Raw genomic sequence first — 17,623 nt, 5'->3', positions numbered from 1 at the left:
CGTGAGATAATTTAGCCTCGCTTTCCGAAAGAAGCAGTGTGGCTTAGGGGAGAGAGCACGGGCCTGGGAGTCGGAAGGACCTGGGTTCTAATCCCCGCTCTGCCGCTCGTCTGCTGCGTGATCTCGGGCAAGTCGCTTAACGTCTCTGGGCCTGTCACCTCATCTGTAAAACGGGGATCGAGAGTGGGAGCGCCATGTGGGATACGGAATGTGTCCAAGCTGATCAGCTGGTATCTACCCCAGTGCTTTAGTACAGCGCCTGGCACACAGCAAGCGCTTAACAAATACCATTGGGAAAAAAGAGTACGGTGCTCGGCCGTTGGCGTCTGGTGAGCCTTTAGTGGATACCGTCTTCATTTTCCGTTACTGATGAGGTCGTCGGCCCTAGGAGGGCAGGGAATGTATCTTTGGCCTCCGCCGTCCTCTCCCTTCTGCATCCAGAAGGCACTACGCCTCCTCACGAAGCAGCATGGCATAGTGGCTGGAGCACGGGCCCGGGAGTCAGAAGGTCATGGGTTCTAATCCCGGCTCCACCACTCGTGTGACCTTGGGCAAGTCGCTTCGGTTAGCTCATCTGTAAAGTGGGGATTGAGACTGTGAGCCCCACTTGGGACAGGGACTGTCCCCAACCTGACTTGCTCGTATCCACCCCAGTGCTTGGCACGCTGCCTGGCACATAGTTTAAAGTGCTTTACAATTATCAAAATTATCATCAGGTAGGAGTTTACGATAGAATTCTGTTGTACTCCCCCGAACACGTAGTACAGCCCTCTGCACAGGGTAAGCACTCAATAAATTCCATTGATTGATTGACTGACGGGGAATATACAGGACAGCTTTGGAGTCGAGAATCCAGCGGTTGTCCTACCTCTCCGGATTGATTTCCACTCTCCTCTTCCTTGCTTTTTTAATATGTTTAATGACTTGTTGGGCACGTACCGTATGCTAGACACATTACTAAGCACTGGGATACAGAAAATATAATCAAGTTGGACAGAGTCTGTCCCCCCCGCGGGTTTCACAGTCTAAGGTGGTGGGACAACAGGCACGGAATCCCCATTTTACACGAGGCAACTGAAGCTCAGAGTAGTTAACGGGGATTAAGACTGTGAGCCCCACGTGGGACAACCTGATTACCTTGTATCTGTCTCAGTGCTTAGAACAGTGTTAAGCTCTGCTCTTAACAAATACCATCATTATTATTATTATTATAGAGCAGACAGGCGGCAGAGCCGAGATTAGAACCCAGGTCCTCTGACACCCAGGTCCGTGCTCGTTCCCTCGGGCCACGTTGCTTTCCCGGTGTATCCGTCCTCCTCTCTGGGACTCGGTTTTCCCATCTGGAAAATGTACAACCCCTCTAGACCTCCACCTTTCCTTTCCATCCAAACGGCTACCGTGATGTTCCAAGCACTCCAGTCTCGACTTCAGTCTGTTACCTGCATCATTTTTCCACAGAGATGTTCGGGACCTGTTTCCCCAATCCAACAAGAAACTCCAGGGGTTGCCCATTCACCTCCAAATCGAACAAAAACTCCCCACCGTCGGCTTCAGAGCCCTCAATCCCCTCGCCCCCTCCTACCTCGACCTGCTACTTTCCTACTACAGCGCAGCCCGCACACTTTGCTCCTCTAATGCTAACCTTCCCACTGTACCTGGATCCCGTCTATCTCGCCGCCAACCTCTCGCCTACATCCTGCCTCTGGCCTGGAACGCCCTCCGTCTTCAAAACCAATTACTCTTCCCTCTCTTCAAAGCCTCATCGGAGGCACACCTCCTCCAAGAGGCCTTCCATGACGAAGCCCTCCTTTCCTCTTCTCCCACTCCCTCTGAGTTGCCCTGACTTGCTCCCTCGATTCGTCCCCTCTCCCGGCCCTACCGCGCTTATGTCCATATCTGTAATTTATTCATTTCTATTAATGTCCGTCTTCCCCTCTAGACCGTAGGCTCGTTGTGGGCAGGGGATGTGGTTATTGTTATATCGTACTCTCACAAGTGCTTAGTACGGTGCTCGGCACACAGTAAGCGCTCAATAAATACGGCTGAGTGAATGAAAGCGCTTACCCTAACCCACCCTGACTACTGCGTCAGCCTCGTAGGTCTCCCTGCTTTTTTTCTGTTTTCCCTACTATTTCCCCAGGATCTAATCTCCTACTATTGCTCTGCTTTCTCTGATTTTTCTCCTGCTCTGGAAACTCTCCTGGAAGAACGGCACCGAGAAGCTACTGCTCGCTCCCGAGCTGTACCATCACTTGTCCCTAATGAAGACTAAACTGCAGGCGGCCCCCGTGCTAAGCATGTGGAAAAGTCCAACCGACTAGAGGCAGCATGGCCTAGTGGCAAGAGCACAGGCGTCGGAGTCAGAGGACGTGGATTCTAATCCCACCTCCGCCACTTGCCTGCTGTGCGACTAGGGCAAGTCACTTTACTTCTCCGTGCCTCAGTTCCCTCATCTGTAAAATGGAGATTAAGCCAGGGAGCCCCACGTGGGACAATCTGATTACCTTGTATCGACCCCAGCGCTTAGAACAGTGCTTGGCACATAGTAAGCGCTTAACAAATACCATAATGATTAATTAAACAGACCTGATTGAGAAGCAATGTAGCCTAGTGGATACAGCACAGACGTGGGAGTCAGAAGGACCTGGGTTCTGATCCCAGCTTCACCACTTTGCTGTGTGACCTCGAGCACGTGGTTCAATTTCTCCGTGCCTCCGTTACCTCATTTGTAAAATGGGAATTAAGACTGTGAGCCTTATGGAATGTGTCCAACCTGATTAGCTACCCCAGCGCTTAGTACAATGCCTGGCGCTTACTGAGTGCTTATTAATACCCATTAAAAAAAAAAACAAAACACCCCACCTTCCAGGAGCCTGCATTTTAGCACACTGTACTGGTGTCCTTGGGAACTGTACTCTACTGGGTGGCTGGGAACGTTCGATAGAAGCAAGAACTTGGTACCCAAATCATTTATAAAACCCAATGACCCGCTAAGAGGAAATGAGTTGTATAAATAGTTCACTAGACTGTTAAACACGACAAAGAGCGGCACGGAAATCCACAGCTTTATAACACGAAGTCTTTAATAGACGAGGAAACGCGGTCATCACGGAAAAACAATTTACAAGGTTACAGTCAGGTTCCCTTACTACTTACCCGACCATCCAATTTTACAGGGTTGTCCGTTCATGGAAAAGAAGTTAATTTGCCTCCCTGGGATATCACCTCTCTACCGGAGAGTCCCTTTCTTTCCTAGCTAACAGTGGGGGTCCAAGTACTTTCTGTGGGGGAAGTAGCTGGGGATTTTTCCACCTCAGAGTTACAAGCGGAACAAATGCAGGACTTTCCTCTGCCCATTCGCGCTGTGAGCGGCAAGGGCAGGTGCCCGGAGGATTTCCCCTCCTCGAATATAAAACCGTCCACACAAGGCCACAGATCGGGCCACCCACCACACGGAGCCCTCGCCGACGCCATCCTGACCAAAAACCGGTTCCAAACACTATCTCCCTTCACTCCCGCCAAGGCCAGGGCTCATCTTGCCCCAGACCTTCCGGGAGCTCAGAAACAGCACAACTCCACCTCTCCGCCTCATTTTTTGACGCTGTTAACGGGCGGTCGATTTTCCTGAGCGGGGGTGGCGTGGCACCTCTGTACCCAAGTTGATTTCGAGGAAGCTCCGGTTAGAAGCCGACCATGCGGTATGGAGGATCTGCAGTCGCGCAGGCTTTTCAAAAGTCTGGGGGGGGGGGGGGGTAACATACCGAGTTGTTAGGAAGTGGGGGGAGATGGCTGCACAGATACGCCAACTATAAAGCCACTACTTTAACAGAAAACCACAGCGTTTATGAAGCATAATCACCCGGAGTAAACGCTGCCTTTAAAAAAACGAAAGTTGCGATATCACGAGATGTCTTTCGGGACGCGTCCCTGGGGCCGGGCAGAGACGGGAGGAGACTGTGAATACGGGCACAGGTGCGGAAGATGCTTTTTTTGTTTGTTTCAATTAGGATCAAACCAAGGAGCACGAATAAAGGCAGAGGGTCTAAAACCGATGCATTGCACGCCCTCAGACAGAACAAGTGGATTTTGCAGAATTTGCAAATATTTCCCTCAGTAGGTCAGTAAGTTTAGCCTTTCGCTTCCCAAACGCTCTAGGAGCTTACGTATCTTCTGGGGTTTCCTTTGTGGTTCAATCTTCCTCTGTCTCCTATGTCAGATGGGGCGGGGGGAAATAACCATTTGCCATTTCCTTCCCAAAACCTGCCCGATACAACTGGCGCTTCAAAATCATCGTCCCCCTGGCGCTCTGGAAATGAACGTGCGTGTCCTGTCTTGTTTTAAAAAGCTCTCGCGCCTACAGGTCAGGCTTTATGAAAAGGAAGAAGCCGCAGCTACGCTCACCTAAAAGGGCGAAATGAAATCCATCAATCCCGCCCCGAGGTTTACGCGCACGCTCTTCAGAGCCGAGAGCGACGCCGACGGAACTCGACGCGACATTCGGCTCCCGGCTCTCCGTCTCCGTCGGATCGATCCGCCGCCGAACAGACGGCGTGGCCCTGCTTTACTCCGGCGGGACCGCCCCGCTCCTCGACCCCAAGCGGAAACGCGGCAAGTCACCCCGGCCCCGGGGCGGACCGCGTCACCGGGCTTTGATGAAGACGGACCCGTCCGGGACGGCGGGCCCCGGGTCCCGGTCGGTGACGGTCTCCACGGCGCCGGAGGCGGACACGATGACCGTGGTCTTCGTGGCCGGAGGCGGCTTCTGCTTCTCCGCGATGGCGGCGCACACGGCCACGATCTCGTCGCTCTCGAAGTCGTAGTCCGGGATGGGTTCCGGGGTCCGGTCGGGCTCCGGGACGGGCCCGGCCGCGCTCCTGGACCCCTGGGCCTCCCGCTGCTGGTCTTGGAGCGTTCTGGCCCACGACAGATCTTCCTTCCATATTTCCGCGTTCATGGGGTAGATGTGCAAGGCCACCTGGAAACTGCGGATCGCCTACAGGGAGTGGAGGCGAATGGTAATAAGAACGATGATGGTAACAGAACGTGCCTGTTCTGTTATAATGTAGTCTCCCAACCTCTCAGGAATAATAATAATAATAGAGATGGCATTTGTTAAGCGCTTACTATGTGCAAAGCACTGTTCTGAGCACTGGAGAGGATACAAGGTGATCAGGTTGTCCCACGAGGGGCTCACAGTCTTAATCCCCATTTGACAGATGAGGTAACTGAGGCACAGAGAAGTGAAGTGACTCGCCCGAAGTCACACAGCTGACAAGCGGCTGAGCGGGGAGTTGAACCCGTGACCTCTGACTTCCGAGCCTGTGCTCTTTCCACTGAGCCACGCTGCTTCTCAGTACAGCGCTCTGCACACGCTAATAATAATAATAATGGTAATAACGTTGGTGTTTGTTAAGCGCTTACTAGGTGCCGAGCACTGTTCTAAGCGCTGGGGGAGATACAGGGTCATCGGGTTGTCCCACGTGAGGCTCACGGTTAATCCCCATTTTACAGATGAGGGAACTGAGGCCCGGAGAAGCGAAGTGACTCGCCCACGGTCGCGCGGCTGACAAGTGGCAGAGCCGGGAGTCGAACTCATGACCTCGGACTCCGAAGCCCAGGCTCTTTTCCACTGAGCCACGCTGCTTCCCCTGCTGCTTCACACACTAAATGCTCAATAAATAGTAATGCTAATACTTAGGGTACTTGTTAAACGCTTACTGTGTGCCAGGCACGGTGGATACAAGCAAAGAGGGTTGGACACAGTCCCCGTCCCACGGGGCGCTCGCAGTCCCAATCCCCGTTGAGGCCCAGAGAAGTGAAGTGACTTGCTCAAGGTCACACAGCGGGCAAGAGGAGGAGGCGGGATTAGAACCCACGACCTTCTGACTCCCAGGCCCGTGCTCTAGCCACTAGGCCTTGTAGCTGTGGGTGGGTGCCAGTATGGGGACGGTCAAGGAGGAGGAAAAAAGGCAGGTTTCAGTCTGACTCCAATCCCTCACCACGCGAGCCGCTTGTGGGAGTCACGCCAAGGGGGTGGTGAAAGGGGCCAGAGTGTACCAACCCCCACCACTCCTCTCGCCCTTTTTTCGGTATGGGATTTAAGCGCTTTCTCTGTGCCTGACACTGGACTGAGCACTGAGGAAGAAACGAGACGGGCCGGACGGAGTCCCACATGGGGCTCGCGCTCTTAATCCCCATTTTCCAGATGAGGTCACCGAGGCCAAGAGAAACGAAGTGCCTTGCCCAGGCTCACGCAGCGGACAAGTGGCGGAGCCGGGATTAAGACCCGGGTCCTTGGACTCCCGGGCCCGGGTTCCGGCCACTAGGCCACGCTGCTTCTCGTCACCGACTCCGTCCCGCCCGGGCTGTACCTTTGGGGATGGGCCCAAGGCAAGGATGCCAGCCTGAAGGCCTGGGAGCCAGAGGACCCGGGATCTGATCCCGTCTCTGCCCCCCGGCCTGCTGTGTGGCCTCAGGCAAGTCACTTCACTTCTCCGGGCCGCCGTCTCCTCGCCTACCGAGCCCCTTCCTCTCCATCCGAACTGCTACGACGCTGAGCCAAGCGCTTACCTTACCCTGCCTCGATTACTGCGTCGGCCTCTTCCCTGACCTCCCCGCTTCCTGCCTCTCCCCGATCCAGGTCACACTTCCCTCCGCTGCCCGGATGGTTCTTCTCAAAAACCGCTCCGTCTACGTCTCCCCGCTCCTCGAGATCCTCCGACAGCTGCCCATCCGTTCATTCAATAGTATTTATTGAGCGCTTACTATGTGCAGAGCACTGTACTAAGCGCTCGGAATGGACAATTCGGCAACAGATAGAGACAGTCCCCGCCCCTTGACGGGCTTACGGTCTAATCGGGGGAGACGGACTGACAAGAACAATGGCGATAAATAGAATCGAGGGGAAGAACATCTCATTAAAAACAAGCCACCCTGCCAAGCAGAAGCTTCTCGCCATCGGCTTTAAAGCCCTCAATCCCCTCTTCCCCTTCCTACCTCACCTCGCCGCTCTCCTAGTCCAACCCAGCGGGCACTCTTGGCACCTCCAACCCCAACCCACTCCCTGTACCCCATCTCATCTGCCCGTGTGTCGCCGCCAAGCCTGGCCTTATCCTCCCCCTTCCCGTCTGGCAGACCGCCAGTCGCCCCATCTTCAAAGCCCCGCTAAATTCACGGCTCCTCCGCACAGCCTGCCGTTGTTCTCGTCTGTCCGTCTCCCTCGATCAGACCGCAAGCCCGTCAAAGGGCAGGGACTGTCTCTGTTACCGATTTGTACATTCCAAGTGCTTGGTACAGTGCTCTGCACATAGTAAGCGCTCAATAAATACTATTGAATGAATTAATTGAATGAATGAATCTCTCTTTTCCCCACCCTATTCGCCCTTCCTCCTGCATCACCCAGCACCTCGGGTCCGTACCTCTGAGCGCTTTGATATTCACTCCCTCTCCAATCCCACGGCACTTATGGACTTTATGCTCTGCCATTTCCCTTATCTGTAATTTATTTTCACATCTGTCTCCCCGCCCTCCTCTACAAATTCCTGGTGGGCAGCGATGGTGGCAACAGAACCTATTATATCGGACCCTCCCAAGCTCTGTGCACACAGTAGGCCCTCAATAAATATCACGATTGATTGATAAGGGATGAAATACCGGTTCTCCCTTCCTGCTAGACTCTCGGCTCCACCTGGGACGCGGACTGCATCTGACCTGATTATTTGGTATCTACCCCAATGCTCAACACAGAGTAAGTGATGACGATGATGGTATTTCTTAAGCGCTTACTATGCTCCAAGCACTGTTCTAAGCGCTGGGGTAGATACAAGGTCATCGGGTTGTCCCAGGTGGGGCTCCCAGTCTTCAACCCCATTTTACAGATGAGGTAACTGAAGCACAGAGAAGGAAAGTGACTTCCCCAAAGTCACACAGCTGATGAGTGACAGAGCCGGGATTAAGTGTTTAACGGATACTACAATTATTATGCTAGCTGAGCATACACTCCACATACACTCTGCACTTTTCCGAGACCCTCCCCCGTCTCTTGCAAGACTCTTCATGGACTGATTCTAGCCAGCTACCTTTTCTGTGCATGAAGAGAGGTGGGAATCGTACTCATAATAATAATGCTAGTAATAGCAACTCTGGTACTTAAGCGCTTACTATGTGCCAGACACCATACTAAGCTCTGGGGTGGACACAAGCAAATGGGGTTGGACACCGTCCCCGTCCCAAGTGGGGCTCGCGGGTCTCGATCTTCATTTTACAGATAAGGTAACTGAGGCCCAGAGAAGTGACTTGCCTAAAGTCACGCAGCAGACAAGTGGTGGCACTTACTTTGTGCAAAGCATTACACTAAGCACGTGGGAGAGTATAATGCAACAGAGTTGGCAGACAAGTTCCCTGTCCTTAACAAACTTTCAGTCTACAGGAGGAGACAGACAGTAATACAAATAAATAATTGACAATACATAATTTAAATATAGGTACATAAATCCCGTGCAAGGGAATCATCATCATCATCATCATCATATATGTTTCTCCAAGACAAGGGAGCTTTAGTAAATTCATCGAAGATCAAGGAATATTAACCATTGACCTCTTGAGCGATACAAGGAAGGAATACTTTGAATTTGCCTCAGGCCAATGTCACCTTTCAGGATTCACTACAGAGTCACTAAGGACTATGAGGTGTTTGCAGATACTGGGTAAATACCCTGTCACAAAGTTAACAAATTGTATTTCCAGGGATTGTCAAAAATCAGTTAGTTACTCAAGACAAAAATCCCCCCCTACAAGAAATGGCTGAAAAACGAGTAGTCAAGAGCTCTAAAATCAAAATTTATTCTGGGATTTTGCAAATACTCTACCAGACAATGGGAGTGGGGGTTTTGTTTACACACAGACAGACACAGACACACACGTCAGTAGTGGTGACCAATAAGAAAGGACAATTTAATATATGTGTATGTGCACGTACAAAGCAGCACGGCGTCGAGGATAGAGCACGGGCCTGGGAGTCAGAAGGTAAAGGGCTCTAATCCCGGCTCCTCCACTTGTCTGCTATGAGACCTCGGGCAAGTCGCTTCAGCTTTCCATGCCTCAGTTACCTCTTCTGTAAAACGGGCACTGAGACTGCGAGCCCCGTGTGGGGCAGGGAACGTTTCCAATCTATCTGTTGCCAGATTGAACTTCCCAAACGCTTAGTAGAGTACTCTGCACGTAGTAAGCACTCAATAAATACGACCGAATGAATAAATGAATGAATGATCCCAATTTGCTTGTATCCATCCCAGCACTTAGTAGGTACCTGGCACACAGTGCTTAACTAATACCGAAATTATTATTATTATTACAAATGTACAGACTTAGGGAAAAGTATAGACCTAGGTTCTAATTCCTGCTCTGCCACTTGCCTGCTGGGAAACCTTGGGCAAGTCTCTTCGGTTCTCTATGCCTCAGCTCCCTCATCTTCAAAAATGGGGATTCGTGTGTCCCCTCCTAGACCGTGAGCCCGCCAATGGGCAGGGTCTGTCTCCATCTGATGCCGAATCGTACATTCCAAGTGCTTAGTACAGTGCTCTGCACATAGTTAGTAAGCGCTCAACAGATACTATTGAATAAATGAACGAATACTTAGAATGTGAGCCCCATGTGGCTGGGACCTGATTATCGTGTCTCTACCCCAGCGCGTCATACAGTGCTTGGCCCATGGAAGCGCTTAACAAATACCACAATTATTATTATTATTATTATTAAATGCATCCACAATCGTATGCACGTTCCTGCTGCAGAAAGGAACGGATAGGAGGGTGACGATGGAAGAAATCATTAAACACGAACGCTTTGTCACTGGCCAGAAGTAGACGTTCACATTAGAGTAGAAGCCTTCTGAGGGCCGGGGATTATGTCTAATTCCCACCTGGGTAGTCCTTCTCAGCGCCTACCACAGTGCTCTGCACACAGTAAGTGCCTAGTAAATACCATTACTACCTTTCCCAGAGTGAAGGAAGTCATGACAAATGTCTTCACCCTAGAGGCCTTACCTACAGCTCCCAGACACTGACAGTCGGGTTTAGCCTGCTAAGGTTCTGAACACAGTTAGCATCAGAAGGCAGGATTTAAAGAGGGAAGCCATGTGGCCTAGTGGAAAGAGCCCGGGCTTGAGAGGCAGAGGATTTGGGTTCTAATCCCTGCTCTGCCGCTTGTCTGCTGGGCAGGTCACTTCACTTCTTTGAGCCTCCATTACCTCATCTGTAAACTGGAGATTCATTCAGTCGTATTTACTGAGCGCTTACTGTGTGCAGAGCATTGTACTAAGCACTTGGAAGGTAACAAATCGGCAACAGATAGAGACAATCCCTACCCAACGACGGGTTCACGAGCCCCATGTGGGACAGGGACTGTGTCCTAACATTAGTTTGTATACCCCTGAGCTTAGTACAGTGCCTTGCACATAGTAAGCACTTAACGAAGACCATTAAAAAATAGCACTGGTGTTATGCTGCTTAGAGGCAGTTGGTTAACTCGAAGAAGCATCCTGTCCCTGAGAGATCTAACCCGTGAGGAGACTCTTCATGAGCACTGTGAAATCCAGGGCCTTTAATTAACAGTACCCGTCTTCTCAAAATTTCAAAGACCTTTTTCTCCATCTTATTTCCTGCCTTCTCTCGGGAGAAGCTCACAGGATCAGTTCTATCTGACAGTTATAAAAGTGCTACGGAAACTTGGGGTCCGAATGGCTGACACGTTTCCCGTTTCTTCACGCAACTGGGAAGATACAAAAAAGTCACTTTGTGATTCTCCAATCAATCAATCCTACCGTTGGTTATTTTTTTTGAATGTGCCGAGGACTGTACTCGGGGGCCTAAACCAAGAGGACTGTATCAATTGTATTTGCTGAACGTTTACTGCGTACAGAGAGAACGGTACAGTAGAACTGGTAGACACGTTCCCAGCCCGCCACAAACTTACAGTCTAGATGGGGAGACAGACGTTAATCTAAATAAATTACAGCCACCTACATAAGTGCTGTGGGGCTTGAGGGAGAGGTGAATAAAGGGTGCAAATCCAAGTTCAAGGGCAACGCTCTAAGTGGGAGAAGAGAAAATGTGGGTCTAGTTGGGAAGGCTTACTGAACTGAGAGGCCTATACAGGGAAGCTAGCGCTCAGAGGCCTGTGCTGAAATGACTAAGCTGAGAGGCTTCTGTTGAGAGGACGGTGCTGCGCCGAGCTCTCTCTCTCTCTGCCGAGCTGCCTTTGCCAACCCGGACCATCAAACATTGCCCAGACAGAGAGCTGCCCGCAGATACTGAGATCTCTCTCTCTCTGCCAGGCTGCCTCAGCTGGTCCAGGACACGGAACGTCGCCCAGGACAGACAGCTGCCCAAGGCCACTGATAGCTCTCCCTGCCGAGCCACCTGGGCCGGCCCAAGCCATCGAACATCGCCTGGGATGGATCTGCCCGTGGGCGATGAGTTTTCTCTCTCTGCCGAGCCGCCCCGGCCGGTCCAGGACATCAAACGTCACCCAGGCTAGAGGACTGCCCAAGGATCCTGAGATCTCTCTGCTGAGCCGCCTCAGACCCGGGACTCATAGATTTTGCTTCCAAACCACCGAGGAGTAGCCTCTCCTTGGGCTTCCCGCTCCCCGACCCGATCGCACCGTAGAGAACACAGAACAGCTGTCACCAGGACCTGGATTTTTACACATCAACAGCTGCGTACCTTCACATCAATCCAGCCCTCTGTTTACCCCTAAACCCTGGCCTCTTCACTCTCAAGGACCGGTTCGGCGAACATCCAACGGCGAACCGGTTCAGCAAGTCATTCGCCTTCTCTGTGCCTCAGTTACCTCACTCCGCCACCTCCATCCCTCTCTCTCCTTCCCTTTGCGGCCCAAATCATCTGTCTCTACCACCCGCTCCAGAAGCTACCGCCCCCCAAGCCCCACCTCCAACTTTCTGAACCATTCTGATCCCTCTCTCACATTCCTTCTCTTTCTCCATCCCTACATAGATCCTCGGGGACTTCAATATCAACCGATCCATCAGTTGATATTTACTGAGGGCCTAATGTGTGCAGAACATTTACTAAGCGCTTGGGAGAGTAGACACAACAATATAACTGACACATTCCCTGCCGAAGACGAGCTTAGAGTCTAAAGGGAATATCCAAGATCCATGTGGATGTTCCTGACGACCCTGCCGATGCCCGCTTTCTATCACTGCTCAGCTCCACCGACCTCTTGCTCCGTCCCAGCTGATCCGCTCACCGACCCGGACCCACAATCGATCTCATCGTCTCTAGTCGCCGTGTGACATCTGCCCGCGCCAACTCTGAAATCCCTCTATCCGACCACAGCCTCCTCACCTGCCTTGTCTCCCACACACGCCCCCCCTCCCCGCAAATCTATCCTGTTTCCCCAGAGACCTCAGCTCTAATCCTGGCTCCTCTACTTATCGGCTGTGTGACTTTGGGCGAGTCACTTAACTTCTCTGTGCCTCGGTTACCTCATCTGTGAAATGGGGATTAAGACTGTGAGCCCCACGTGGGACAACCTGATTACCTTGTATCGACCCCTGTGCTTAGAACAGTGCTTGACACACAGAAAGTGCTTAACAAATACCATCGTTAGTTGGGACAACCTGATTAGTTGTTTCAATCCCAGAGCTCAGAACACTGCTTGGCACATAATAGGCGTTTAACAAATACCATTATTATTATCAGTAGTAGTAGCAGTAGTATTATGAGCTTACAGTCTAAAGGGGGAGTCAGACATTCCGTTACCCTATTTATTTTGTTAATGAAATGTACATCGCCTTGATTCTATTTAGTTGCCATTGTTTTACGAGATGTTCTTCCCCTTGACTCTATTTATTGCCATCGTTCTCGTCTGTCCGTCACCCCCGATTAGACCGTAAGCCCGTCAAAGGGCAGGGACTGTCTCTATCTGTTGCCGACTTGTTCATTCCAAGCGCTTAGTACAGTGCTCTGCACATAGTAAGCGCTCAATAAATACTATTGAATGAATAAATAAATTACAGACACCTACGTAAGTGCTGTGGAGCTGAGGGAGAGGTGAATAAAGGGAGCATATCCGAGTACAAGGGCAACGCAGTAAGGGATCTCGAATTTTCTCAAGTCATCAAGCCCCATTGAGACTCCATACCCAAATTTCCTTCTCTTGACGTCCCCAACGACGACCTCAACGCCACCCTCTCTACTGAACTCAACTCACTGGCTCCCTTATTCCTTTGCTGATCTCGTACCACTCACCGTCAGCCCCGGATCACCTCCAAGCTCCGCTTCCTTCGCTCCCGCGCAAGAGCCACTGGTGGAAATCTAGATATCGCTCCGACCTCGTTCGCTTCGAAGTTCATCCTTGCCTGCTTCACCTCTGCCCTCAACATTATTTCTCCATCCTTATTGAGTCCCGTGCCCACTGCCTTCACCAGGTGTTTCGGACGTTTAACTCTCTCCTCAACTCTCTGTCCTCCCGCATCTCTTGTCCCTAATGACCTGGCCACGTACTATATTGGAATAATTGAAAGCATCAGGTGTGATCTCTCTAAAATCTCCCCAGCTCCTCTCCGGTCCCTCCCACCTCCTTCTCTGTCTTCAACTCTCCCACCTTTCCCAGGAGTATTTCAAGAGGAGATCTCCTGCCTCCTTTCAAAATCAACCCCCCCACCTGGACCTCCGACCCCATCCCGGTGGCCCCTTATCAACCCCTTGCCCGCTCTATGACCACCATCTTCAACTCTTCCCTCACCAACGGCTTGCTCCCCACCGCTTTCAAACACGCCCACGTCTCCCTTTCCGTGAAAAAAACAGACCCCTCCCTTGACCCCACCGCTCCCTCCACTTATCATCTCCCCATCTCCCTCCTACCATTTCTCTCCAAACTCCTTGAGCAAATTGTCTACATCCGCCATCTCCACTTCCTCTCCTCCACATCTCTCCTTGACCCCCTCCGATCTTGCTTCTGTCCCCTTCACTCCAAAGAAACCGCCCTCTCAAAGGTCACCGATCATCTCCTTCTTGCCAGATCCAAAGGCCTCTACTCCATTCTAATCTTCCTCGACCTCTCAGCTGCCTTCGACACTGTCGACCACCCCCTTCTCCTGGAAACTTTATCTGCCTTTGAGTTCACTGACACTTTCCTCTCCTGGTTCTCCTCCTATGTCTCCGGGCTCTCCTTCAAGTCTCCTTCATGGGCTCCTCCTCCACCTCCCACCCCCTAATTGTGGGAGCTCCTCAAGGCTCAGTTCTGGGTCCCCTTCTATTCTGCATCTACACCCACTCCCTTGGAGAACTCATGTAGATTCGGGAATAATCCATATAGGTGGCAGCTGAAGCCACGGTAGCAAATAATAACTGGGGTATTTGTTAAGTGCTTACTACGTGCCGAACACCGTTCTAAGTGCCGGGGCAGATACAAGATAATCAGGTTGGGCACAGTCCCTGTCCCACGTGGGGCTCACAGTCTTAATCCCCAATTTACAGATGAGGGAACTGAGGCACGGAGAAGTTAAGTGACTCTCCCAAAGTCACATGACAGATGTGGCGGAGCCGGGACTGGAACCCACGACCTCCGACTCCGAGGCCTGAAGCGGCGTGGCCTAATGGATAGAGCACAGGCCTCGTCTTATCTGATAATTCTGCATGTCTCCCGGTTCTTAGCACAGGGCATGGTACACAGTAAGCACTGAGCAAATATCACTTAAAAACTAAACCGGGAAAAGAGTAAGTCTTCTGACAAGAACCATTTTTAATATTTAAGATAAAACGGTCGGAAAAACAATAATCCCACAGCAATCACGGATCCATTTTCATCCTTTGTGGGGAAATAGACTTTGTAAAAATACCTTGAAAGTACTAGTATGGGTTACTACCTGAGTTTTAAGAATTTGGACGTTCTCCTCACGACTCCAAAACCTCTGGCTTCTTCACAAAGTTTCCATTGTATTTTCCTTTCCTTGTAGGACACCAAGAGACTTCGAAGCCCTCAGAGCCAAAAGCCTTTTCCATTACGATGGCTACTAACGCCGGTGAAAACTGCAACATCCAGGCCCCTGCTCCGGACATCTAAGTCACAACATTTTCCACCAATTCCTTCCCAAGCGCGCAACTGCGGTGGGAGTGATCAGAGCTGGATGTTCTGCAATTGGTCTTTCCCAAGCGGAAAAGCCAAACTGAGGCTCACCACGGGAAGTCTGGTTCTCCCGGGTGCCCTCCGGTCGGAAGCTCGCTCCCGGGACCAGCCGAAAGGCTGACCGGGTAAACAGCCGGTCAAGGCCCTGAGAATCCTGATGCATTTTAGTTCCTGGGAATCACGGTGTTTTTTTTCTAAAGAGCCCGCCAATGCTCTTTCACTCTGATCCTCACACTGCTTTTACTAAATTTTTTTATTACGCGTCTAATTTTACGACTATTGCAGGAAACCTATTTACGACTAGGATTATGTTTTAACCAAATACCAAAGAGGTGAAGCATAAACTAAAACCTGACGTCCTGCCTCTGGCCTGGAACGCCCTCCCTCCTCAAATCCGACAATTTCTCTCCCCGTCTTCAAAGCCTTACCGGAGGCACATCTCCTCCAAGAGGCCTTCCCAGACTAAACTTCTCCTTTCCTCCTCTCCCACTCCCTGTCACCCTGACCCGCGCTCCCTTGGTTCCTCCCCACTCTGAGCCCCGCCGTACTTATGCACAGATATGTAATTTATCGATTTATACTGATGTCTGTCTCCCCGGCTCTAGATTGTAAACTCACTGTGGGCAGGAAATGTGTCTGTTTCTTGTTGCACTGTGCTCTCCCAAGTGCTTAATGCAGTGCTCTGCACACAGTAGGGGCTCAGTAAATACGAATGAACGAACAGCAACCAACCACTGTCAAACAGCTGGGAGTCAAAAGTCTGTTGAGCTCTGAGTTGGGCCTGGTAGGCATTTCCTTTATGAATCACTACACCGTGCTACCGGAGACTCTGAAATGATTTTTAAAGTGGCCAAAATGTACATTTGGCAGGACATGAAATGGTCTGGGCAAGACACGTACTGACAGTTAAAACTCTGTAATCAGAACGGCTCATATAACTTAACAGAGGTCCTCTTCAGAGGTTAACTCACGTAACCCTCGTACGCCCGACGGAACGCCTATCGACCCGACTACACCCGGGCAGGTTGTGAGATACGAGGCAAGCCAGAGTCGATGGCCGGTTTCTGCAAAAACTGGAAAACTGTGTTTCACTCCCAGACAGCCCATTAGGCATTTTACAGGCCTCTTTCCGGACAAGGTCACCCATGCGCTCCTTCTCATCTTTTATTTTCCTCTCCTTTTATTACCTAGTTTAACCAGTTTGGGCCTCTACCAATCCACGGAACTCCCTGACGGTGACTTCACAACCCAGAGGCTTCAAGGGCTGCATTTAAAAACAACAACAAAAAAAACCACCTGGCTAATTGAACGTAAGCCTACAATCTTCCCCCTAAAAAATACCTCGCCATTATCGGCGCTGTCAATCTAGACGTGTTCAGAAGTTTTCAAATATCTGAAATAGGCTGGGACGCTACTAAACGAGGGTTTATCGGGGGAAAAAAGAAGTTCACTCAGCTCGAGGCTTGATGAGGGGGTTGGTGATACTTCTCCCGGAAGGAAAATCAGATGCTGTAGTGATCTGGGAAGCTGCGTGGCCTACGGGAAAGCGCACGGGCTGGGAGTCAGAGGACCCGTGTTCCATTCATTCGCTCCATCGTATTTCATTCATTCATTCATTCAATAGTATCTATTGAGCGCTTACTATGTGCAGAGCACTGCACTATGCGCTTGGAATGTACAATTTGGCAGCAGATAGAGACAATCCCCGCCCAATAACGGGCTCACAGTCTAAACGAGTATTTATTAAGAGCTTACTGTGTGCAAGGCATGGCCCACAATGAGGCCCCGAGCATGGGAGAATTTAGGAAGCGGGTGAAGCCTCCTCAGCTTTAGGTCCTTGAGTAGTTTGCCATCGGAGAACCAGCGTGGCTCTGTGGAAAGAGCCCGGGCTTGAGAGTCACAGGTCCTCCCGCGGTCCCGGAACGCCCTCCCTCCTCACTTCCGCCGGGCTAATTCTCTTCCCCTCTTCAACACCCTACTTAAAACTCACCTCCTCCGAGAGGCCTTCCCAGACCGAGCTCCCCTTCTCCCTCTACTCCCTCTCCCGCCCCCCTTTCACCTCTCCGCGGCTTAACCCTCTTCTCCCCCCATCTCCCTCTGCTCCTCCCCCTCTCCCTTCCCGTCCCCCCGGCACCGTACTCGTCCGCTCGACTGTCTATATTTTCATCGCCCTATTTATTTTGTTAATGAGATGTACATCGCCTCGATTCTATTTAGTCGCCACTGTTTTTACGAGATGTTCCTCCCCTCGACTCCATTCATCGCCATCGTTCTCGTCTGTCCGTCTCCCCCGATCGGACCGTGAGCCCGTCGGACGGCAGGGACCGTCTCTATCTGTTGCCGACTTGTTCGTTCCAAGCGCTTAGTACAGTGCTCTGCACATAGTAAGCGCTCAATAAATACTATTGAATGAATGAAAAGGTCATGAGTTCTAATCCCGGCTCGGCCACTTGTCAGCCGTGTGACTTTG

The 17,623-nt window shown here is 51.2% G+C and overlaps 1 protein-coding gene across 2 annotated transcripts in view; it reads right to left on the bottom strand.

The window, feature by feature from the left end:
* Nucleotides 1–3,057: 3,057 nt before the first annotated feature.
* The window catches only part of TTC33 (tetratricopeptide repeat domain 33), a 54,835-nt gene continuing 40,269 nt past the window's right edge, over nucleotides 3,058–17,623 (bottom strand). For both annotated transcript variants that reach the window (XM_029061219.2, XM_039911530.1), the window contains one exon: nucleotides 3,058–4,993. In XM_029061219.2, the coding sequence (XP_028917052.1) occupies nucleotides 4,640–4,993 (354 nt within the window). In that variant the 3' untranslated portion in view covers nucleotides 3,058–4,639. The remainder of the gene's footprint in view (nucleotides 4,994–17,623) is intronic.

This window comes from Ornithorhynchus anatinus, chromosome 3, assembly GCF_004115215.2.
Source record: "Ornithorhynchus anatinus isolate Pmale09 chromosome 3, mOrnAna1.pri.v4, whole genome shotgun sequence".
Classification (NCBI taxonomy): Eukaryota; Metazoa; Chordata; class Mammalia; order Monotremata; family Ornithorhynchidae; genus Ornithorhynchus; species Ornithorhynchus anatinus.
Note: the sequence above shows the minus strand (reverse complement) of the source record. Positions and strands in the feature narration are given on the sequence as shown.